At 46.8% G+C, this 23,836-nt stretch overlaps 2 protein-coding genes across 2 annotated transcripts; one reads left to right on the forward strand and one right to left on the reverse strand.

Moving 5' to 3' along the window:
* Positions 1–1,846: 1,846 nt before the first annotated feature.
* LOC127211262 (oogenesin-1-like) lies at positions 1,847–10,904 on the forward strand. The gene is made up of 5 exons (XM_051171088.1): positions 1,847–1,877; positions 4,401–4,730; positions 8,417–8,705; positions 9,172–9,808; positions 10,332–10,904. The coding sequence occupies exons 1-5, from the start codon at positions 1,847–1,849 to the stop codon at positions 10,902–10,904; spliced, it is 1,860 nt and encodes a 619-aa protein (XP_051027045.1).
* An 8,881-nt stretch (positions 10,905–19,785) lies between these two features.
* Positions 19,786–22,085, reverse strand: LOC127211263 (oogenesin-3-like). Its single transcript, XM_051171089.1, has 3 exons — positions 21,820–22,085; positions 20,792–21,370; positions 19,786–20,347 (listed from the first exon to the last, which is right to left on the reverse strand). The coding sequence occupies exons 1-3, from the start codon at positions 21,942–21,944 to the stop codon at positions 19,786–19,788; spliced, it is 1,266 nt and encodes a 421-aa protein (XP_051027046.1). The 5' UTR covers positions 21,945–22,085.
* Positions 22,086–23,836: the final 1,751 nt, after the last annotated feature.

The raw sequence follows: 23,836 nt of genomic DNA on the forward strand, positions 1-23,836 counted from the left end.
AAGAAGTACCTAAGCCTAGCCATTGCACTTCCCTGAGTTTGTATAATGTAGCAATAAAGAATTTTGTTTCATACCCTCTGTTTTTTTTTTTAATTTGTCAATCTACTTTTTCTTTCTTTCTTTCTTTCTTTTTTTTTAATTATGTATATAACATCCCCTCTGCATGTGCGCCTGCCCACCAGAAGAGGGCACCAGATCTCACGGATGGCTGTGAGCCACCATGTGGTTGCTGGGAACTGAACTCAGGACCTTGCGAAGAGCCACCAGTGAGTGCTCTTAACCTCTGAGCCATCTCTCCAGCCCCCCCCCCTTTTTCATTTGTATATGTGTTAAAAATACAGGGAGAACTGGAGAGATGGCTTAGAGCATGGGGTGTTCTTGCAGAGGATCAGTGTTCCATTCCCAGCACCCACAACTCTAACTGCAGTTCAAGGGTATCAGTAAAAAACGAGTATGTGAGATAGCCCATTAGATAAAAACGAGTATGTGAGATAGCCCATTAGGTAAAAACAAATCTTAACAAAACCCCGCTCTGCTTGCTCTCTACTATTTTTTAAATAAGATATATTATGTATACAATGTTCTGCCTCCATGTGTGCCTGCCCACCAGAAGAGGGCACCAGATCCCGTTATAGACGGTTGTGAGCCACCGTGTGATTGCTGGGAATTGAACTCAGGACCTCTGGAAGAGCCAACAGTGCTCTTAACCTCTGAGCCATCTCTCCAGCCCCTTGTTGTTTACTCGTTGAGAATCCTTTTTCTGGGCAGTTCACTAAAGGCTAAGGCCTCTAATCCTCCAAGCTGGGACCATCGGAAATTTCTGATCCTCTTTGGCCCCCATTCTTTTTTTTTTTTTTTTTTTTTTTTTTTTCTTGTAGCCGTGGCCATCCTGGACTCACTTTGTAGACCAGGCTGGCCTCGAACTCACAGCGATCCGCCTGCCTCTGCCTCCCGAGTGCTGGGATTAAAGGCGTGCGCCACCACGCCCGGCTTGGCCCCCATTCTTTCTGGCTATATTTACCCCTTGCCTGCATTCCTGCACCTGTGGATCTTGCTTACCTGGGATGAATCTTCTGGGTTAGCAGGACATCAGGTCCACCCAGTGCACCCTTGAAAGTCTGCAGTAGGCCATCCTCATTAAAGGTGCCACAGTGAGGCCAGGCAGCCACCATCACCCTCAGGGTGGTGGATCTATTTATTTATTTATTTATTTATTTATTTATTTATTTTCAGTAAAGGCATCCTTGGACGATGGTGGGGAAGAGCTCCATGGGCAGGGCCTCCAGAGCAGAGAGGCCAAAGCTTCATGCCTTAGCAGCACATGCACTGCCAGGAGTGTGGCTGGGACCTGGATGCTCATCCCTCCGGACCTCCAGTTTGCAGGCTTCTTGGGAAGCATCCAGGAAAGAATATGCTTTCAAACTGAGACATAAGCCAGTGTCTCATCACGGGGCTCAAGTCCGAGGCAGAGTCTTTGCTCAGGTATTGGTGGAAACCTCAGTTTACTCCCATCTCATCCAAACTACTCGGTCTACAGAGAGTCCAGGAAAGCCAAGGCTACATAGAGAAACCGTGTCTGAGGCGTAGAGTGGGGGAAGACATGGTGCACTCTAGCAATGCTTGACCTGGACAGTTTTTTCTTCTTCAATTCAATCTCCGGAGTGCTGGGCTGACAGGCCTGTGTCCCACACATTGTCGTGTTGCCTTCTAGTTTCCCTGGTCTACATCATCGTTCTGACAAGGATTCATCTGATGTATTTCAGTTCATGAAGCCTCACAGTGCTTGGATTATAGGCTTAGCAGACACTTTTATGGGATGCTTGGGAGCAATCCACAGGCCTGGGACATGCCGCTCAGGAACTGTACCAACCTAGCCTGTACCAGTCTTCCTGTTCTGAGGCACGTTTTCATGACACTGTCTAGGTTGGTCAGTACCTGGTGGGCTCCACCACACCCTTGCCTACATCCTCCCACACAAATAAGGGGCCCAATTGTGCACCCCACACCAGGCTTTGAAGACTGGAAGACACAAAACATAAGGAGCGCCTTTGAGATGGCTCAGCAGATAAAGTCCCTGCCTGTATCACTGTCATGCTGTGACTTCAGAGGCAGGAAGGAGACACTAATCCTGTAAAGTTGTTTTCTGGCCTCTGTATGTTTGTCATGGCATCCCTATGTGCAGACACAAAAATATAACAGATAAAACATAGTTTATGTTTAATTTTTTAAAGAAATCCGCAGGCGGCTGGTGGTGGTTCATGCTTTTAATACCAGCACTCAGCTGGCGAGCAGAGGCAGGCAGATTTCTGTAAATTCGAGGCCAGCCTGGTCTACAAGGTGACTCCAGACAGCCAGGACTATACAGAGAAACTCTGTCTCAAAAAACCAATCAAACAACTAGTTAGCTGGAGTTATGGCTCAGTGGCTGAGCACTTGCTGATGTTCCAGAGAACCCAGCTTCTATTCCAGGGTATCCAGTGCCCTCTTCTGGCCTCCATGGGAATTAAAGCCCTTTTGTGCACAGATATTACATACAGGTATAAACTAAAACTAAATGAAGCTCTAAACCAATTGCAAATAGAGCAATTGCTATTAGTGTTTTAAGTTAACATACAGACTGATGGGTTTCATTACAATTTGCCTCCACATAAGTCATTTACTCCCTCCTTGCTCAATGACCTCGGCTCGCTTCCTGCTTTTCCACAATGCTGGAAGCTGCATTTTGAACCCCCCCAATGGCTTTTCCACTAACATACCTCCAAACCTCCAAGTTAGGAAACTCCTCCTACATTTCCATGGATCTGGGCCTTGCATCCCATTATCCACTTTACATCCTCCAGGTTGTGTGCTGAGCTCACCCATCGGAAACACCTTCCACTCCTGGAGAAGCCAAGGCTGCATCCCTCTGTCTGAACACAATACTTTGTGATTGTTTTTTATTTTTATTTATTTTGAGATAAGGGTTTCTCTGTGTAGCCCTGACTGTCATGTAACCCACTTTTTAGACTAGGCTGGCCTTGAACTCAGATCTACCTACTTCTGCCTCCAGAGTACTGGGATTAAAGTTGTGGACCAACAAGGCTCTAGCTATTTTTATACTTTTAAAGCCTTGCAATTAGACAGATCTGGTGGTACGCAGCTCCGGTTATTTAATAAGGCAGGGAGGCTGTGGCTGCAAAGGGGAGGGATTTGTGGAAAGGTAGATGCCAAGAGCCACCCTGTTGAGGCAGCTCACTAGGCATGTGGGCTGTCTAGGAGGTGATCTGGTGTTTGCAAGGTCTTGTACCATGATGCACCCCCAGAACTGCTTCCAGCCTCCGACATGCTGTCAGGAGCCATTGATTTGGGGAAGTTGAGTAGGCATGAGAGATCTCTGGAGGTGATCTGGTATTTGCAAGGTCTGTATTGTGATGTACCCCAGAATTGCTTCCAACCTCTGACTACCCTGTCAATTGTGCACTGCTGCATCTCTCTGAAATCTGACATTAGAGCCGGGCATCGTGGCACATGCCTTTAATCCCAGCACCCAGGGAGGCATGAGTTGTGCCAGGCAAAAGAGAAAAGCACAAGCTAAATTCAAGCCCTGCCAGACCTGCCAAGGGAGATCTATACTGCAGAGTGCTGTAAAGTCCACAAGGATGGATGTTGAAATGCACGTCCAAATAAGGTTAGCTGCATAATGTTCATAAGGAGCAACATAAGCCCAGGAGACTCTTAATTTTTTAGTTGTCTCAGTACATAGTTAAGGCAAAAACAATAACTAGCAGTTTGTACAGTTTGAATTAAGGCAATAGCAAAAACAACAGAATACAAGAATAATAAAACAGAGATTTTACCACTCGATAGTACATCAAGTGTCTTTTTAGTTCTCTATAGTCCCGTAGATAAGGCTGACTCTGACAATTAACGTACTGGAAATAACTGTTGTTGTTTGTCACAAAACCCAAAATCTGAGATTTTAGAGGAATCGCCGTAGAGAACTGTTTCTAGAGTACAGTCTGGTTGGCGCCCCCCCCAAACCTCTCTAATTTATGTGCGTTGGTGTGAGGGTGTCAGATCTTCGAATTACAGACAGTTGTGAGCTGCCATGTGGTTGCTGGGAATTGAACCCTGGCCCTTTGGAAGAACAGGCAGTGCTCTTAACCACTGAGCCATCTCTCCAGCCCGGTTGGCACACTCTCAAAGTCCGCAAGGACGGTTGTCTCATTTGGCAGCTTGAGGATTTAAAAGTTCCCACAGTTTTCGTTCCTTCTGTGTAACAGCTCTGGCTGCCCTGGACTCACTTTGTAGACCAAGCTGGCCTCGAACTCACAGTGATCCACCTGCCTCTGCCTCCCGAGTGCTGGGATTACAGGCGCGGGCCACCCACACCCAGGCTCCCACCGTTTTTATTTTGACAGGTTTTTTTTGGCGCTGTGCACGCCCACCAATCCGGAGCCGCGGTCTGCCAGGCCGCAGGACCCTGTTGCGGTCCGTAGCGCAAGGCGCTGGTCTGGTCTGCGCATGCGCGCGAGTGTGCGCGACCACCGTTCGTCTTGGCGAGGACCAGGGGATTGGCGGGGCTTGGTCGTGGCCGGTTTCTGTGGCGCTAAGAGGTCTGACTCGGTTCTCTCGCCTTGTCGGCTCGGGAGTGGTTGAGTCTGAGGGCCGAGGCATTGGGAAGCTGCTTGGACCCCCAGCTATTGTTTCGCTCCGGGGCCCGCCGCCACCGCCGCCGCCTGAACGCTTTGGTCCGCATCTGTATCCCGCCACAGAGACCCTACGCTGAACCTCTTGAGCCCTAGCCGGGCATTAATAACTGTCGCCTTCGAATAGGGACCTTGGGTAGGTAAGTCCATGTGGATAAGCCCTTCCGGAGAGCCCAAAAAGGATAGATGAGCAAACAGAGAAAGTCTTGATATAAAGAAATGTCAATCGCCAGTTTAACTGGTTCCAGAAAAGAAAGAATAGTCAGTTCTAGTCGTCCAGATAGAAAGAACAGTGTAAGTTGTTCCGATACAGAGAAAGTAACGCCAGTCGCCAGTCTAACTGGCTCCAGAAAAGAGAAAAAGAAACAGAGAAAGAATCCTTAGCCTTAGTCGTTCACACAGAGAGAAAGAAGCGTTAGTCGCCAATCCAAAAAAAAAAAAAAAAAAAAAAAAAAAAAAACACCAAAAACAAAAGGAAAAGTGGGGCACAAGGCCAGATTGAGCCCATCCTTCCCGAGATTAAATAAGATAGAACTGGTTTGGGATACCAGGATTTATTCATAGGGGCCACTGCAACCTTAGCATCTGATCCAGTTGTTTGGAAATCAAATAAAATAACTTGGATTGAGCAGTGGCCCTTAACTAAAGACAACATGGAAGCGGCTACCTGCCTGGTGGAAGAAGAGCTCCGGAAGGGTCATATCGAGCCTTCCACTAGCCCTTGGAACACCCCAGTCTTTGTTATTAAAAAAATCAGGCCAGTTGGAGGCTGTTGCAGAACCTTAGAAAGGTAAATGACATTATGGAAAGCATGGGAGCCCTTCAGCCTGGGCTACTGCCACCTTCTGCCATCCCAAAGGATGATAATATTGTTGTCATTGCTCTCCAAGACTGCGTTTTTACTATGCCATTGCATCCTTCGGACTGTCAGCGCTTTGCCTTTAGTTGGCCTTCACTTAATCTTCAGAGACCTTATCAAAGGTATCATTGGAAAGTGCTGCCTCAGGGCATGAAAAATAGCCCTACCCGTTGTCAAAAATCTGTGGGCCTCGCTCTCTTACAAGTTCGTAAAGCTTATTCTGATGTTTATCTTATTCACTAGATGGGTGATATTTTACTTTCTCATAAAGATAGGGCCTATTTACAGGAAGCCTTACAGTTTTTAGCTGGGCAGTTAAGTTCATTTGGGCTCCAGGTAGCTACAGAAAAGGTTCAGCTACAATCCCCGTTTTCATAGTTGGGATGTGTTATTCATACAAACTTCATGTCCCCTCTGCCCTTACAATTGAGAGTTGACCATTTGGAAACTCTAGATGACTTTCAAAAACTTCTTGGAGACATCGATTGGATCCTCCTCCCCTTCTGAAAAATAGCTACTGCTGAAATTGAAACCTTCATTTGCCTTTTAAACATCAGGTTATTTTCCCTCTCAGAACTAGGTCCAGGCCACTGCCCCCTCCAGCAACGCTTGTTTTTGCTGATGGTTCAGCCCCAGGGTGAGCTGCCTTGATTATTGATGACCAGAAGGAAGCCTTTCCTACCCAGGAAGCCTCTGCACAGCAAGCGCAGCTAATAGCAGTAATTGCTGTTTTCAAAAGGCTACAAGACAGACCCTTTAACCTACACACAGATTCCCAATAGATAGTTAGACTATTCCCTCACATTGAAACAGCCCCGTTGCCCTCACACAGCTCTACCATTCTGACCTTGCTATCACAGTTACAAGTTCTTGTCCAATCTAGAAATTGTCCTTTCTTTGTGGGGCATGTACATGAGGGCAATTGTATGGCCGATCCCTTAACAAAGGTCGTCGCCTTTTCTACAGAACTGGCTCAACAGAGTCATGCTGTACATTGTCAACATGCAGCTGTGCTTTGCTTTCAGTTGAGAAGCTGCTCGGGGGTGGGGGGGGGGGTGGGGATACAATGTGTATTTCCTAATAAAAGGATGATTTTCCCACCCTTATGGAAAAGTCCAGATGGATATATATGACTGGTCAGCCTCTTCCCCGGAGCTAAGCACAACTCATTTGTTTAGACCCGGCTGGGCTGCTCCTGCTTATGTAGCCCTGCTTTCTCATTGCCCTAAGCCCCAGAGTCAGCTCTGTCAACCTTTGCTGCCCTTGACCACGTTGTCGTAGAATCGCCGTTACGATTCTGTGGCCGTTTTGGACTCCAGTCTTGTCACTTTTTGCAACTATTTATCCAGGTGACATCGGAACTATGCGCATAACCACCGATCGATCTGTATATATATATTTCTCTCAAGAGCTGTTACTTGACTAATTGCTTAAATTCCACCTCAAGTCCCGGTGTTTTCCTTCTTGTTTGCCAGCCGTCACGTGCTTTGCTGCCTGTTGGTCTTTCCCTGCCTTGGTATGAAGACTCCGCTGTATACGCACTGGAACGAGTTGTTGATTCTCTTTCACGGCCTAAAAGATTGGTGGGTGCACTCGTCCTGGGGATTACTGCCTCAATTGGTATCATAGGGGCAGTGTCAGCCTCTGCTGCCTCACTGGTTCAACAGGTACACACTGCTGGCCGTGTAAATTCATTAATCCCAAATGTATCATTAGCACTGATTGCTCAGGATAAGATTGATCAAGGTTTAACCGATATAATCAGTGCTCTAGAAGAAGCCTCTCTTTATATAGGAAACCAGATTCAATATATTAAGGCACGTCTAACTACCTCATGTCATAAATGGATCGGTGTTACTCCTCTGTCCTATAATGGATCACATATGTCCTTCAGACAACTAGGAACTGCGGTCCGCTCCGCCCTGAGAGAAATTCACACTCTTAATTGAATTAATCCGAAAGGGAGAGATGCCAAGAGCCACCCTGTTGAGGCAGCTCACTAGGCATGTGGGCTGTCTAGGAGGTGATCTGGTGTTTGCAAGGTCTTGTACCATGATGCACCCCCAGAACTGCTTCCAGCCTCTGACATGCTGTCAGGAGCCATTGATTTGGGGAAGCTGAGTAGGCATGAGAGATCTCTGGAGGTGATCTGGTATTTGCAAGGTCTGTATCGTGATGCACCCCAGAATTGCTTCCAACCTCAGACTACCCTGTCAATTGTGCATTGCTGCATCTCTCTAAAATCTGGCATTAGATAAAATTATTGTCCTGAACTCATTATGAACTAAGAGCTAGCTGAATAGTGTACAGTTAGGTCCGTCCTAATTGATAAGTCCTATATTCTTGTAACTTTTACGCCTTGTCACTCTGAACTCACTGTGAACTTATGTAATGGATACTTAGCTAAGAAATGTTTAGATTTAAAACATGTAACCTGTGGTATTTTAGAATTCCTCTGTTTTCGTGATTAATTGCCTTTTTTGACGATCAAGTAACAGATCAAAATGCCTCCTTTTACAACCCCCATGCAGTCTCTAGCTAGAAGCTGATTTTACAGCCTAAGCCATGAGAAAATTGTGGTCAGTTTAAATTCTCCCCCTTGGCTGCATTATAGCCAGCCCCTAGAGAAGAGACCTTGGGCTCTCTTTTTTCCCCTTTCCTCCTTTCTCTTTCAGTCTTGATCAGTTGCCTGAGCCATCATCTCTGGTTATCCAAGAGATAAAGTAAACTGGAAAGGCATTAACATCCAGCCACAGAGACCCTGCCCTGGACCTCTTCAGAGCCCTAGCCGGCATTAACACGAAGTTTCTAGTCATTAATGGTGTCACTGCTTCCATGCTTCCCCAGGATCAATATCTTTGAAATCCAGTCACAGTGACACACCAGGCCCCATCCACACTCCTGGAGCTGGCAAAACAGAGTCTGTTGAGGGAGGAGGCCTTGGCCATTCCTGCTCTGGAGGACCTGTCCACGGAGCCCCTCCAAGCAGTGTTGGAGGAGGCCTTCACCAACAGATACACAGAGATCCTGAGGGCCATTGTGTCTTCCTGGCCCTCCCCATGCCTCTCTGTAGGAGCCCTGATAGTGGCCAAGGAACTGGATGTATTGAAGGCTGTGCTTGAGGGAGTGCATGTCCTGACTGCACAGGGTCCCTCCAGGTAACAAGATCAGCTAAGGTGGAGGAAGGCTCTGTGTGCAGAGAAGGAACAGCTGGGGACAGGGAGTATTTGGCTAAAGGGACGTCAGAGGCTTCTGACAGCATCAGCTTAGAGGACTGGAGAGGCTTGGGCTCAATCTCAGCCCCTTGGGCAAATCATGGAAAATGTGGAGGACACAGCAGAGTAGACACAGCAGTGGAGAACAGGCCTTTCCATGCCTGCCTCAAAGGCACAAGTGAACTGAGGTCGGGGTTAAAGGGAGTGGAATGGAGGGAAGTGAGACAGGGGGAAGCTGCGTCTCTGGCAGAGATCCCTGTTTACTGAGAATGAGGCTCTGGGTGTGATTCTGGGCAAAGGGACAAGGAAAGAGTTTGAAGAACTAGAAGTGTGCGGTGTGGAAGAGAATCAGTCAGAATGTAGGGTGTGTCTTCCCTTCTGAGAATTATGTTCATGTTTCCCACACAAGGCGCCAACTCAGAGTGCTCGATTTGCGGAATGCGCCCCATGACGCTTGGAGTCGAATTGCTGGATCCTATGAAGATGAGTGTTTACCAAAGCTCATGACACAGAAGCCGCCAGTGGAGAGCTGTCCTGACTCTGGGCTGAAGAGTTCTTTGAAGGTGATAGCTGATCTCAAGCTCCAGGACAGGAAGCTGGATGAATGGGACGCATGCTTGCTGCAGTGGGCCCGTCAGCACCAAGGTTCCACTCATCTCTGCTGCAGAAAGCTGCTGATTTGTGACCAGCCCAGCCCCACTCTCACAGACATATTCAAGTCTGTAGATCCAGCCTGTATCCAGGAGCTTCATCTGACTTGTCTGTGTATGGAAGAGTTGGCTTTTCTTGAACCTTACCTGGAGCAGATGAAAAATCTTTCCACGCTCACACTAGGACTCTTTGTCTACCCGTTCCCTACGGACTATCCTCAAGAGCTCATAGGGAGAATATATGTGTTGAGCTTTCAGTTGTCCCAACTCCACTGCCTGCGGAATCTCTGTTTAAATAACTTAAAAGCTGTTTATGTCCCCGCAGTACACTTTATCAGGCAAGGAATGGTAGACAGTGTCCACAAGGAGATGGGAGACACATCTCTTTTCTTGCAGGTCAGCTGGTCCTTGGTGGACTGGACACTGGAACCCTAGCAGTGTTAGAGACACAGCATCTATGAGAGGATGAGCTCTGTGCTAACGTGTGTGAGCAGGCACAGGAATGAGTCTAACTGCTCGTGTGTGAAAGGCTTTTCTGAGTCTACAAAGGCTTGAGTAGATGGGAAATGTGCAATACTAGGGTTGAAGGTGGGAACAGGGACATGACCTTAGTGAGGAACAGAAGTCGGGGAACCTTAGGGACACCACAGGAAGATGCTGAATCTTGTTTGGGGTAGGCAGTCCTGACTACATGCCCCATGTTGGCCTGATAACAGCCATTACTGTGGTCTCCTGCCATTCCCTGAACCATGCCCACGGTGATGCCCACAGGCCTCAGACTGGAGTGTTGTGTTATGTGAGCAGACAGCAGAGCAGAAGGTGTGACCTGGGTTGATCTCCATCATATAGATAGAATGAATTTGAGAGAAATGTCATCTGCTTCCCTGTCAATTCCATCAGCCCTCTACCATTTTTCCAGCAACCAATCACTTGTTTTCTCCCCAGGTGCCTGGAGAAGCCCTTGGAGACCCTGTCAATCATTTGCTGCCACCTCTCACAGGCAGACTTGGACTACCTGCCCCACTGCCTGACCGTTGGTGAGCTCAAACATCTGGACCTGAGTGCCACACGTTTGGGTGGTTTCTTTGTTAAGCCTCTTGGGCTTCTCCTTGAGCGAGTTAGAGGCACCCTGCAAACCTTGAATATGGGCTGGTGTTCTATGCGGGACTCTCAGGTCTGTGACCTCCTGTCTGGCCTGAGCCAATGCTCCCAGCTCACCAAGGTCAGTTTCGCTGGTAATAAACTCTCTCTGCCTGCCCTGAAGCAACTCCTGCACCACACAGCCAGGCTGAGCCAGCTGAGCCAGGAGCTGTATCCCGCCCCTCTGGATTGCTATGATGACATGGGTGATATTCGCAGAGACAAATTTGTCCTAGTTTGTCCTGATCTCCTGGATATACTCAGGGCTAAAAGGCAACCTAAGAGAGTCTGTTTTAATAGAAGCCAATTCATAAACTCTCATGAGTGTTTAGTCTATAACCTGGAGACTTAAGGTTTCCATTGTCCAGCACCAAATGTGCTAAGTTGAAGCTGGGACTGAGAAATGGACACCTAGTATTGAGAATTGGTGAAACCCACTGCTGTCGAGAACATTGATATACCAAGCACCTCAATACTTGAGACACACTGGGAAGAAGAGGGTCCTCCCCTGATGCAGAAAATCAATGATCCCTCTGTAGAAAGTGTCAACCACTGTTTCTTTTTCTAGGATTATTGTAGCTTGAGTCTGTTCCCCAGAAAGATGCCCTACCTTGATAAGCTAGCCCTCTCTGTGGGTTGCATCAGTAAATGTCTGAGTTTCTGGGATGCAGGGTGTTTCTGCGTCAGAGCACACTACTGGTTCATCACAACATTGCTCTACCTGTGTCTGTGGTTTCTTTCTCCATCACTCTGATCAGGTGAGTCTCAAAGGTGTGCAGGTCATAGTATCCCAGTAACAGATCTTATCAATGGGACCCAGAGCACGTGGCTTCACATAGTGTTCAGTGTTTGGAAAACCAACTTGTGTGTAGTACATTCAGATCGCAGAGGTCAATTTGACCTAAAACACAGTGGGATGAGAGGAAATCAGAAGAACAATGTATGCATTTCTAAATGATTTGGAGTCAGCAGGACAATCATGAACGTGTTAACATAGCTCTGGGAAGGACTGACTAGCGAATGTGTCTCCATCATGGTAGGTGTAAAGGAATAACCAGACCCTGGAAACCTGAACAGTGATATTTGGAGTCCTCAGTCAGTGACCTCCTCAGCTGGTTCCTAGGTTCAAGGTCAGGAGAGTCCTGTGGCTTTAGGGGAGGAAAGACACTGAGCTGTTCATCAACGGGGCTCAAACTGCAGAACTTCCTCTCTGCCTTAAACACCTTGGAGTCCATTCCTTCCTCCCAACCTTTGCCTTGTTACATCCTGCTGGTGTGGCTGTCCGGTGGGTTATGTGCAAAGGTTTTCAGTCATATGTGAGCAAGGCAGATCCACTCTTTTTTATTTTGGACAGAGAGGTCTCTCTGTTACCTTGCCTGCTTTCTGTCCTGGACTGCATTTGTAGACCAGGCTGGCCTCCGACTTACAGAGATCCACCTACCTCTGCCACCTCAAGTGCTGGGATTACAGGCATATGACCCTGGGCTCAGCCAGACCCACTCTCATAAAGGTTTGGAGGGCTGGCAAAGAATTTCAATCTAACAGCATATTCAGGCTACAATGTGCAATTGAGCCATAAAGTTGGCTAAAGGAAAATTAAAATAGATCAAAGTATGTTGGATCTAACAGTGTTTCTCCCCCGCCCCCTCCCTCATAGAGGGCAATCTGCCTCTGCTATCCTGAGTGCTGGAATTTAAGGTGTATGCCACCAGGCTTGCCTGTCTGTCTGTCTGTCTGTCTCTGTCTCTGTCTCTGTCTCTCTGTCTCTCTTTCTGTCTCTCTCCTCTCTCTCTCTTTCTGTCTCTCTCTCTCTCTCTCTCTCTCTCTCTCTCTCTCTCTCTCTCTCTCTCTCTCTCTCTCTCTCTCTCTCTGTTTTGTTTAAAGCCAGGCTCTCAGTATGTAGTTCTGGCTGTCACAGTTCTACCTGACTCTGCCTCCCAAGTGCTGGGATTAAGGGCGTGCACCGCTGCACCTGGCTTCCTCCTTGTCTTCAGATGTTCTCAATCAGCCCGTGCTTCCTTGTGCTCCTGACCTAGTGTTGTCCTCCTGCATGCTGAGATCAGTATCACCATCCCTATGTCCAGCTTGTGAACCATAGGGCTGTGGGCCCTATTCTTCAAAGTTGCTGCCGTCTGCTGGCCACCTTCTGATACAGCCCTGCAGCCGCTGGGCAAATGTCATGTTCTTGGTCTATGGGATCTACCCAACTTAAGAACTGGATGTATATTTTCTTTTCTTTCTTTCTTTCTTTTTTTTGAGACAGGGTTTCTCTGTGTAGCCTTGGCTGTCCTGGACTCACTCTGTACACCAGCCTGGCCTCAAACTCACAAAGATCTGCCTGCCTCTGTCTCCCTAGTGTTGGGATTCAAGGTGTGTATCACCACGCTCAGCCTAAGAACTGTATCTTTTTTTTTATATACATAATTCATTTTTATGTTATGTGCATTGGTGTTTGGTTTGCATGTGTGTCTGTGTGAAAGTGTCAGCTCTTGGAGTTATTGATAGTTGTGAGCTGCCATGTGGGTGCTGAGAAACGAACCTGGGTTCTTTTTTTTTTTTTTTTTTAATTTATTCTTGTTACATCTCAATGGTTATCCCATCCCTTGTAACCTTCCATTCTTCCTTCCCTCCCATTTTCCCTTTACTCCCCTCCCCTATGACTGTGCCTGAGGGGGACTTCCTCCCCCTGTATATGCTCATAGGGTATCAAGTCTCTTCTTGGTAGCCTGCTATCCTTCCTCTGAGTGCCACCAGGTCTCCCCCTCCAGGGGACATGGTCAAATATGAGGCACCAGAGTATGTGTGAAAGTCATACCCCACTCTCCACTCAACTGTGGAGAATGTCCTGTCTATTGGCTAGATCTAGGTAGGGGTTTGAAGTTTATGGCCTGTATTGTCCTTGGCTGGTGCCATAGTTTGAGCAGGACCCCTAGGCCCAAATCTGCCTATCATAATGTTCTTCTAGTAGGTTTCTAGGACCCTCTGTATCCTTCTACTTTGCTAGTCTCCCATGCTTCTCTCATCTAGAGTCCCAATAGGATGTCCTCCCCTCTGTCCCAGTTTCCTGGTAAGTGAAGACTTTCATGGGACATGCCCCTTGGGCTAGTATGCAGATATAAGTGAGTATATACCATTTGAGTCTTTCTGCTTCTAGGTGAACTCACTCATTATGATCATTTCTAGCTCAATCCATTTGTCCACAAATTTCGGGAATTCCTTGTTTTTAATAGCTGAGTAGTATTCCATAGTGTAAATGTACCACAGTTTCTTTATCCATTCTTCTACTGAGGGACACTTAGGCTGTTTCCATGTTCTGGCTATTATGAATAAGGCTGCTATGAACATGGTTGAGCAAATTTTCTTGTTGTGTGCTGGAGCATCTTCTGGGTATATTCCAAGGAGTGGAATAGCTGGGTCTTGAGGAAGCCCTATTCCCAGTTTTCTGAGATAGCACCAGATAGATGTCCAAAGTGGCTGTACTAGTTTGCATTCCCACCAGCAATGAAGGACAAACCTGGGTTCTTGGAAGAGTTTTTGGTGCTCTTAACTGACAAGTAATCTCTCCGGCTCTAGAACTGGATTTTTTTTAAATTTTAAATTAATTTATTTATTTACATTCTGACTGTAGCTTTCTCTCCCTTCACTCTTCCCTGCCTCACATCCAGTACTCTTCACTTTCTCTTATAAAGGGGAGGCCTCCTGTGTATATCAGTCAACCTGTCTTCCCATATCAAGTTGCAGGAAGTCAAGGCATGTCTCCTATGGGAGCTGGAAGAGGCAGCTCAGTAGAGGGAAAGAACTCCAAAGACAGCAATAGAGATAGACCCTGCTAAGTCTGTTAGGAGTCCCACATGAAGACAAAGTGGTGAAACTGCTACATGTGTGCAGAGAGCCTAGGTCAGTCCTATTTACGCTCCCTTATTGGTGGTTCAAGCTCTGTGGAACCAGGTTAGTTGATTCTGTAGGTTTTCTTGTGGTGTCCTTGATCCCTTGGCAGTGAAAACTCATACAGTCACTTTGAAAATCAATTTGACAGTTTCTCAGGCATTTGGGAATTGATCTGCCCTAAGACCCAGCTATACCACTCCTGGTCATATACCCAAAGGATGCTCCACCATACCACAAAGACACCTATATTCAGTTCAGTTATCTTCATAGCAGCTTTATTCAGACTAGCCAGAAACTGGAAACAACCTAGATATCTCTCAGCAGAAGAGTGGATGAAGAGTATGTGGTGCATTTACACAATGGAGTATTATACAGCTATTAAAAACAAGGACCCTGTGACATTTGCAGGCAAATGGGTAGAACTAGAAAAGATCACCCTGAGTGAGATAACCCAGAAAAACAAACATGGTTTGTACTCACTTATAAGTGGATATTAGCCATAATGGACAGGGTAGCCACGTTATAATCCACAGACCCAAATTAGCTTAGTACTAAGGAAAACCCAGGGTAGTGTTGCAGGTGGGTGGATGAACCTCACTGAAAAAGGGAAATAGAATGCAAGAAACATTGGTTGCACAGAGGATGGGACCAGGAGGGATCAGGTGTGGGGAAGATGGAGGAAGAGAATACTGGGGAAGACAACTGGGATGTGGGAGCACCTCTGGGACTAGCTAGAAACCTAGGGCATGTAAAACTCCTAGGAACCTATGAGGATGACCCCAGCTAAGACTCCTAGCAAAGGGCTCTATGGAGCCTGAAGCGGTTATCGCCTGTTAAAAGGCAAACATTGCAATGGAGAGATTGGACACCAACCCAGGCACAAAACTTTAGACCCTATAATTGCTCCTGCCTATAAAACGTGCAGGAGACCTGCCATGGTGGTCATGCCTGTAGTCCTAGGTCTTGTGAGGCAGAGGCAGGCGCTGTGAGTTTGAGGCCAGCCTGGTCTACAAAGCGAGTTCAGGACAGCCAGAGCTACACAGAGCGGCCCTGTTTTGAAAAACAAACAAAAAAACAAAAGAACGGAATCTTAACCCCGCTGTTGTGATTTCTGCCCGAACTTTGGCGTGGCTGTTCCTGGGGCCACCCCATCTGCTTATCTTTCCTGTACAATATGGTAGTAATAGAAGACGTCGCTATCACACTTTGCTCTCTTCACCCCCATTTGATTAGAAATATAGATGAGAAGTCTGACCTTGACCATCCTTGTGGTATGTGCTCAGTGCCATGAAACACGACTGACAAATCGTGAAGGAGGCTTCAGCATGTATATTGTACACAGAGGCAAAAATGGGAGCCAAGTGAATTCTAAGGCAGGAGCACCGACACAATGCCCTCCTATTGAGCATTTGCTGGAAGTCAGAATTGGCATTGCTTGCAGCACAGCAACACTCAGCTACTGTCACAGCGGGAAGGGCATGATGGTCCACAAGATATCTAACTCTTCATACACCTTTATATGTTGCCTAGAAGAACACTTTGCATAGCTCAACACAGGCAGAGAAATATGTTTAACCCCATTCAGTGAGTCCAAGGCAGGGTTTCTCTGTGTAGCCTGGCTGTCCTGGACTCATCTTGAAGACCAGGCTGGCCTCCAACACACAGTGATTCCCCTCCCTCTGCCTCCTCAAGTACTGGGATTACATGCATGACCCACCACGCCAGGCTTAGTTTTGATTTTCAGGAGACAGGATTTCTGTTTTAATTGTGTCTGTCTTGGAACTCACTTTGCAGACCAAGCTGGCCCCAAACTCACAGAGATCTGTCTGCTTCTGCCTCCCTAAGTGCTGGGATTAGAGATACGCACCACCGCTGTCCAGCTTGTTCCTCTGGATCTTTTCAAATATATGTTTAAAAAGATGTATTTATTATGCAGTGTTCTGCCTGCATATACACCTGCATGCCAGAAGAGGGCGCCAGATCTTATTATAGATGGCTGTGAACCATCATGTGGTTGTTGGGAATTGAACTCAGGATCTTTGGAAGAGCCATCATCTAAGCCATCTCTCCAGCCCCTTTTCAAATGCTTTAATAATTATACAAATTACCCAGTTGCAGAAAGCAATTATTTAGTTCCACTCTCTCACTTCAAGGTTGCAACCCCTTTTCAATGAAAAGACCCTTTACCCATATTTTCTCTTAAAAGAAAACTTTTCTTACCTTCTCCAAGGGCCATCTCCCCCACATCTATGTGGCTGTTGGGGTGGGGTCTCTGCAGGTAGATAATGAAAACCCTGTGCACATTGACTTCGTCAACCTGAATCAGACTTTAAGGAGTCTAGTGCTAGACAGTTCATAGTCAGCGTATTTAAAACACAGTACAATTTGGGAAAAGCTTTCCAGCAACAATGAGTTCAACTCCAGGTGCACAAGAAGGCTTCAGATGTGACGACAGCTGGGCAGTGGTGGCACATGCCTTTAATCCCAGCACTTCGGAGGCAGAGGCAAGTGGATCTCTGTTAGTTTGAGGCCAGCCTGGTCTACAAAGCGAGTCCAGGACAGTCAAGGCTACACAGAGAAATGAAAAAACAAAAACAAACAAACAAAAAACCAAAACAACAACAACAACAAAAAGATGTGACCACAGCAGCAGTGTTGGGTGACTGTTCAGGCAGAAAACTGTCTCAGTCTTTTTTTTTTTTCATTTTGGAAGCTGCTAATCTGCATTACTGGTTCGCTCAGGCATTTAAGTTTTATTCCTTCTCAAGTCTCTGATGAGGTGGAAGACCAGATTGTTTAGTCTTTTTTTTTTTTTTTTTTTTTTTTGGGTTTTTCGAGACAGGGTTTTTCTGTGTAGCCTTGGCTGTCCTGGACTCGCTTTGTAGACCAGGCTGGCCTCGAACTCACAGCAATCCGCCTGCCTCTGCCTCCCGTGTGCTGGGATTAAAGGGATGCGCCACCACGCCCGGCTCAGATCGTTTAGTCTTACAATCAAGTTTAGTTGGTTAGGGGATAAGGTATTTTTAGGTAAAGATAGATGAATTAAGTTAATAAAGATGAGATATGATATTGATTTTCATTCAGAAATTTAGACTCAACACGATAGGAAAGATGTTTACTTCAAGTTTGACAAATACAAATAGCCAATTCACTATGAATTTAACAGTTATATAACTTGTGGTTGTCTCATGATTCTCCCTGCTGTATGTAGTTCATTTTATTCATGTGTAATAATATGAATGTATATGTTAAAAAAGAAACATAATAAAACAAAAAGATGTGACTACATAGAGACTCTTTTACAAAGCACAGTGACCACAAGGGTGGATTCTATAGCTAAAAGGCCTAGAATCTAGTGTGATCTCTGACTGAAAGCATAGAGGTCAGCAGGCCATAGAGTACATGTGACATCTCCCCTAAGGATGGGGAATGGTCTACGGAGGGGAGAGTCTGGAACAACCATCTGGGAATTTGGGTGAGGTCTGCCTCTATAGCAAAAGGTGGGTGAATCTGTCTTCACAGACAGCAAAACAGTCACCAGGTGGTTAACAAAATCCACTCCCAGCTTCCTGGCTGGAAGGCAGGTATTTTGATATTTAGCTCTTCCTGTGCGGAGACACCTCTGCATGATAAACATCCCTGGCTCTCTTAGTGCCTCTCTGTGAGCACAAGGACCTCTGAGCACTCACCAAAAGTTCCTAACTGTGGAGGACAGCGGAAAGTCCTCCTCCCTGGGTCCCAGGTCTGCCTACCTTTACAGCTACCACTCTGGGGAAAAACCTTCAAAAACTGGACCTTCAAGGACCAACATCCACCAGTTTATAATTGTCTCTCTGGCGGCCAGTCATCATCTTAAAATGCATAATTGTCTTTCTGACTCTACCAGTCCCCTGTCCCCTCGTCCCACTGTTCTCTTTGTCAGCCTCAGTCCCTGTGATCTGATCCCACTGCACAGGACGATGTGAAGCCACATGCTCTGGATTCCCTTGATGAGAGGATGCCATGGCATGCACAGCTTTAAGACTGACCTGATTAGGACGATGAAGAAGACACGCATGGCATATACTCACTCATAAGCGTATGTTACCACTTAATTCAGGATAACCGCATTACAATACAGAGACTGATGTGCCAACCAAGGTCCATGTAGGATGTGGACCTAGACCCTCTGCTCAGATCTAGTATATAGACAGCACAGTCTCCTTGTGGGTCGCATAATATGGGGAATAGGGACTATTTCTGACATGGACTTGGGTCTCCTAATGTTGATCACTCCCCCACCCTGGCAGGGCGGCCTTGCCAGGTACAGAGGAAGAGGTCGCAGGCAGCACAGATGACACTGGGTAGCCTGAGGTCAGATATTAGGGGAGGAGGCCTTCCTTCTTTGAGGACTAGAGGGGGGAGCGAGAGGGGATAAGGGAGTGGGGTGGGATTGGGAGGTGACAATCAGGGTGTAAAGAATTCAAACTGCAGAACAAGCAGGTAACTCATATTGCTAATCCCACTACATAGAAAAAGCTCTAAGGCTGGCTGAGATATGAACATCTATGCATAGACAAGGCTTCCTGTTGGTCAGAGATTCCCTGTGACTTATTAGTAGATGCCATTCTTCGTATGGCATGAATGAAGATTTGCAGATGTCTTTCTTCTGCTTATACAAAGAGCAGAGAACCAGCCTTAATTGCTCTGTGCATCATGCATACGTCATTCAATTATAATTTTAGAAGTGTATAATGCTTGTGAGACATTATGTTTTCAGAAAAAAAAAGAACCGGACACTGATGCAGGATCAGACCTGACAGGATTCAGTCCTCTCAGCATGCTGGATGCTGCTGACATCCTGCATCCTTCATCTTCCAGCCCCAGGAGCTTCAGTTACTGTTACCCATCAGAACAGGACAGCTTCTTAGAAAGCTTCTGATCCCAATTGGTCCAGCATTGCAGATTGCTCCACACAGGACTGCTATTAAGCCTGGAATTTCCTGACATTTAGAAACTGGACCACAGATGCTATCCCTGACTTGTGTAACCGTTTTCCCCAATTTTATTTGGGCCTCTTCAAAGATATTGTTTGCCCTAAAGCAGGCCGAAGAAACTTTAAGAGAAGGATGCCCCATTTCCTCTAAGGGAGGGTTGGGTAGGTTTCTGTTTGCTCTCTTGGGCTACAGATGCTTATTTTCATCAGAAGTTGGTTATAAGTTATTATTAGTTTTATACAGGGAAATGAGAATTGAAATGCTGGGAACAAAAACGCACCATATTTATTACGTGCAACTGATGACACACACAGTGTAGATACCCACCCACACTAGGCTTTCATTCCTAGTACCACCAGCAACCTTATCCTACACTTGCTGACAAAGGCAAAATCTGGCCTCCAAGTCATAGTAACAGGAATGGCCACACTGAAAACAGGGAATTGCCAAAGAGACTGCCTTGGGCTGCCTCTGGGCCCTGAGTATGTCTAGCAGCTCTGGACAAAGTTGCTCAAATCTGTCTCTAAGTATGATGACTTCCTCATAGCATTCCCGAGGGGCAGGGTACAGCTCTTCAGTCAGCTGGCTGAGCTTGGCTGTGTGATGTAGAAGCTTCTTCAGGACCACCAGAGAGATATTATTATAATAGAAATTGATTTTTGTGAGGTGGGAGCAGTGGCTCAGGGCGGGCAAAATAGCATTGAAATGACAGTCGTTCAGGCCACACTGTTCCAGGTCCAGGGTTTGCAGGGTACTTGCCACTCGCTTGAGGAGAACTCCAAGAAGCTCGGGGCACGATTCAGGTATAAAATCTCTCAGGCTCAGATGTTTGAGCTCACAAATGTTGGGCCAATGGGCCAGGTAATCCAAGTCTGCCTGTGAGAGCCAGCAGGAAGCAATTGACAGCGTCTCCAAGCGGGTGTCCAGATTCCTAGGGAGAGACCAAGAAGTTAATTCTGCCAAGCGATATCGGAGAAGATTGGTGGGTTTGAAAGCAGAGCAGGTAACACTTGTCCCAAATCTAGTCTGTCCATGTGATGGATTCAGCATATCATCCTAAGAGTGTCCCTATGAGTCCCCTGATCTGTTCCCTATCACAGCTGTGTCCCATTCCTCCACCTTCAAACCCAGTGTCACATATTTCCCATCTATTCATCCCCTTTCTGGGCCAAAAACAACCTTTCATACACGAGCCATTAGAGGCATGCAAGTACTTGGTCACACATATCTGAGCACAGAGCTCACCTGCTCAGATATGCTGTGTCTCTTAACACTGCTAGTTTTCCAGTGACCTGGCCAGCAAGGACCTGCTAGCCTGGAAAGGCAAAGACACGTATTCTCTATGGTCTGGAGGATCTGCTCCATTCTTCCTTACCTGAACAACTTTTCAAGGTTGTTCCTTAGTAAACAGAGATCATTTAGACAGAGATACCGGATATGTTGGGCTCTGAATACAGTAGAAGCCAAAACCTTTATAGTACTCTCTACAGAAGTAGCACGGTTGTAGGAGTTCCTAATTTCTTCTAGCATGAGCTTGTGAAGATTTGTCATGGTCCCCAGGTGAAACTCAATATCTTGTATGAATTCCAAACACCACTCACTCAGCTGCAGCTCCCGAATACAGCCTAGGTTCACCTGGCCCCAGATAGACGAGGCAAGGTGTAAAGTCGAGTTCCAGCTCCTCAGCTTATTACAGCACAGATGAATGACATTTCTTCTCCCCTGGGCCCACTCCAACAGGTATTCATCACACTCGTTGAAGCCTTTCTTCATGATCTTAAATTCAGTCACCACCATAAAACGTGTCTCCTCCCCAGAGGCAGGACAAGTCTTTACTGCCTGCTCCTGTGTTGTGACTGGCACTGAGCAGTCACCTTCGTAGGACTCAGTAGCCCATATGCTCCAGAAGTCATGGGGCACATCCCTCAGATCGAGTACTCTGAAGTTCGACTTCCTGTTGGTAAAATGGGCAGAGTTATCAGAAGACAAGAAACATCTTACAGTCCACGTCTTGCCCCCGCCCCCGCCCCCCACTGACCCGTTAGCTATCTTCCTGCAAACCTTAGCTTTTCCCCCATGGCTAGTATCAATCCTAGAGTCTCAAGCTTGGTTCAAAATGAATCTTATTGAGAGAAGCAGCTGCAGCCCTTTCTCTCTTTCCTCCGTTCCACTCATGGCTGTGAGGAAAGCAGAGGCAGGTTTATTCCTCAGTGGCTGTGTCTACACAGCTGTAGCCTCCACATTTGCCATTATTCGCCCAGATGGTTGAGGCAGAGCCCAGGCCTCTTACAAGCCTCTAAGCTGCTGCTGTCAGAAGCCTCTGATCCACCTTTGCCCAAATGCTTTGTTATTCCTTCTCTGCACCCACAAAGCCTTCCTCCAGCCTAGCTGGGTCCTGCTTACTCTGAAGGAACCTTCTGGGCAGTCATCACATCCAGTCCCTCAAGCAGAGCCTTCAGAGTCTCCAGGTGGGGCTCCTCTATCAGCGCTCCTGCAGGGAGGCACGGGAAAGGCCAGGCAGGCACCATAGCCTTCAGTGTTGTTGTCCATCTGCCAGCGAAGACCTCTTCAAACAGTGCTGGGAACAGTTTCACGGGCAGCTTCTCCAAAGCAGAAATGGCCAAGGCCTCTTCCCTCACCAGACGCTGTCTTGCCAGCTGCTGGAGTGTGGGCGGGACCTGGCTGGCCATTGAACCTGGTTTTCAGGGATGGTGATCCTGGGGAAACATAGAAGCAAAGACAACCATGCAGAAAACTTAGAAAGCCTTTCCTCATCCCATACAAGGACTGCTCTGGGCAGGATCACTGCTGTGGCAGTGGTGGAGGTCCAAGTTTTCCCATTTTGATCACTATCTGTTGGCTTCAAAGCCACACTTCTCTCTGGTGTGTCTAGCCTCTCCGAATCACGGTCTTTCCCAAATATCCCTAGCCGATTGAAACCACAGCTTGGGTGAAAACATTCTACTGAGAAGGGGTCACCAATGAAGCCCGAGGCTCAGCCCAGCTCAACTCTCAGGCTCTCAAAGAAATAAAAGCAAACAACTGGTCCCCAACCTTCCCATAGTCCCCATTCTCCCAGCTGACCCTACTTAGGGCACTTTAGGGCATCATGAAATCGCCATTGTTAGTCATTGGCTTCAGTTGTTGGTTATCACATGACCTTGCGTTTCAGGGCGGGAGGATCACAAGCTTGTGCTCCTCAAGCTACAGAGCATGACAGGGTGGGAAAGAAACACTAACAGACTCAGCAAACCTTCAGTAGCCATCGCCAAGGTCAGCAAGTGTTTATAAAGCATCAGGAAAGACGGGACTAAGAGATGGAGATAACAATTTACATGTTAGAGTCAGGAAAGTCAGTAGTTCAAGGTCCTGGTAGGTCACTACCTCAGCTCTCCAAACACTAGTAAAAGACAAAAAGAGCATGAAATTTGAAATTAGGTGTCAAATGATGCTTACACTTTTAACTTGAACACTGAGAGAATGGAAGCATTGCTTTATGTAAATCTGAGAACATCTTGGTCTTCCTGATGAGACCATGTGTAGACCACTAAAGGAAAAAGAAATTTTGTTGCTGTTATAGGATCTCACCACTGGCTGTTCTGGAACTTGCATTGTATGCAGACTAGTCTGGTGGAGAACTGACAGAGATCAGCCTGCCTCTTGCACAGCCGTGCTAGGCTTACATTGGCCAAAGATCAGCAGAAGCAAGGCAGCAGTGGTGGTGGTGGCACAAGGCTTTAATCCTTTGAAGACCAGCATTCAGGAAGCAATTTCTAAGAGTTCAAGAAAGCCTGGTCTATACAGGGCAACCCTATTTTGACCCCCACACCATAAAAACCCGCACCACAGTCAAGGCTTTTGAATCTAACTTCCCTGAGAATGTCCTGGAGTTCAAGGTCACCCTGATCTTCAGAGTGGGACTGTCCCAAAAATAAACAGAGTCTATACACAGACTCCAATAATGACATGAACAACACACACTGGCTCTGATGGAGAGCTAGCCCTCAGGTTGCTGAGGCAGCAGAATTTCTGTGACTTACCAGCCAGGCAGGGTTATGTAGAAATGCCTTATACAAAAAACCCCAAAAAAACAAAAACAAAAACAAAACAAAACAAACAAACAAACAAAAAAACAATCAGTAAACCAAAAAAGATATAATGATACAGTGAGGTGAATGAAGGCTAGACTCTGCTGGGTGAGATGGGGTGTCCTGATGGAGCTAAGGGATTTACCTGATCTGAATAGGGTAACAGGTCTTATGAAAGGTAGGTAGTGACCCCCCCAAGTGACTCCAGGCTCCAAGCCTGACGGTTTCTCTGGCTGCTCTGACCTTTAGATATCTTTCCACAAACCCCTCCCCTTGGTAGCCACACCCCCTATCCAAAGTCTGCAGTGTGATTCAATAATTGAGTCTCCACC

The sequence above is a fragment of the Acomys russatus genome, chromosome 29, assembly GCF_903995435.1.
Source record: "Acomys russatus chromosome 29, mAcoRus1.1, whole genome shotgun sequence".
NCBI classification, from domain to species: Eukaryota; Metazoa; Chordata; class Mammalia; order Rodentia; family Muridae; genus Acomys; species Acomys russatus.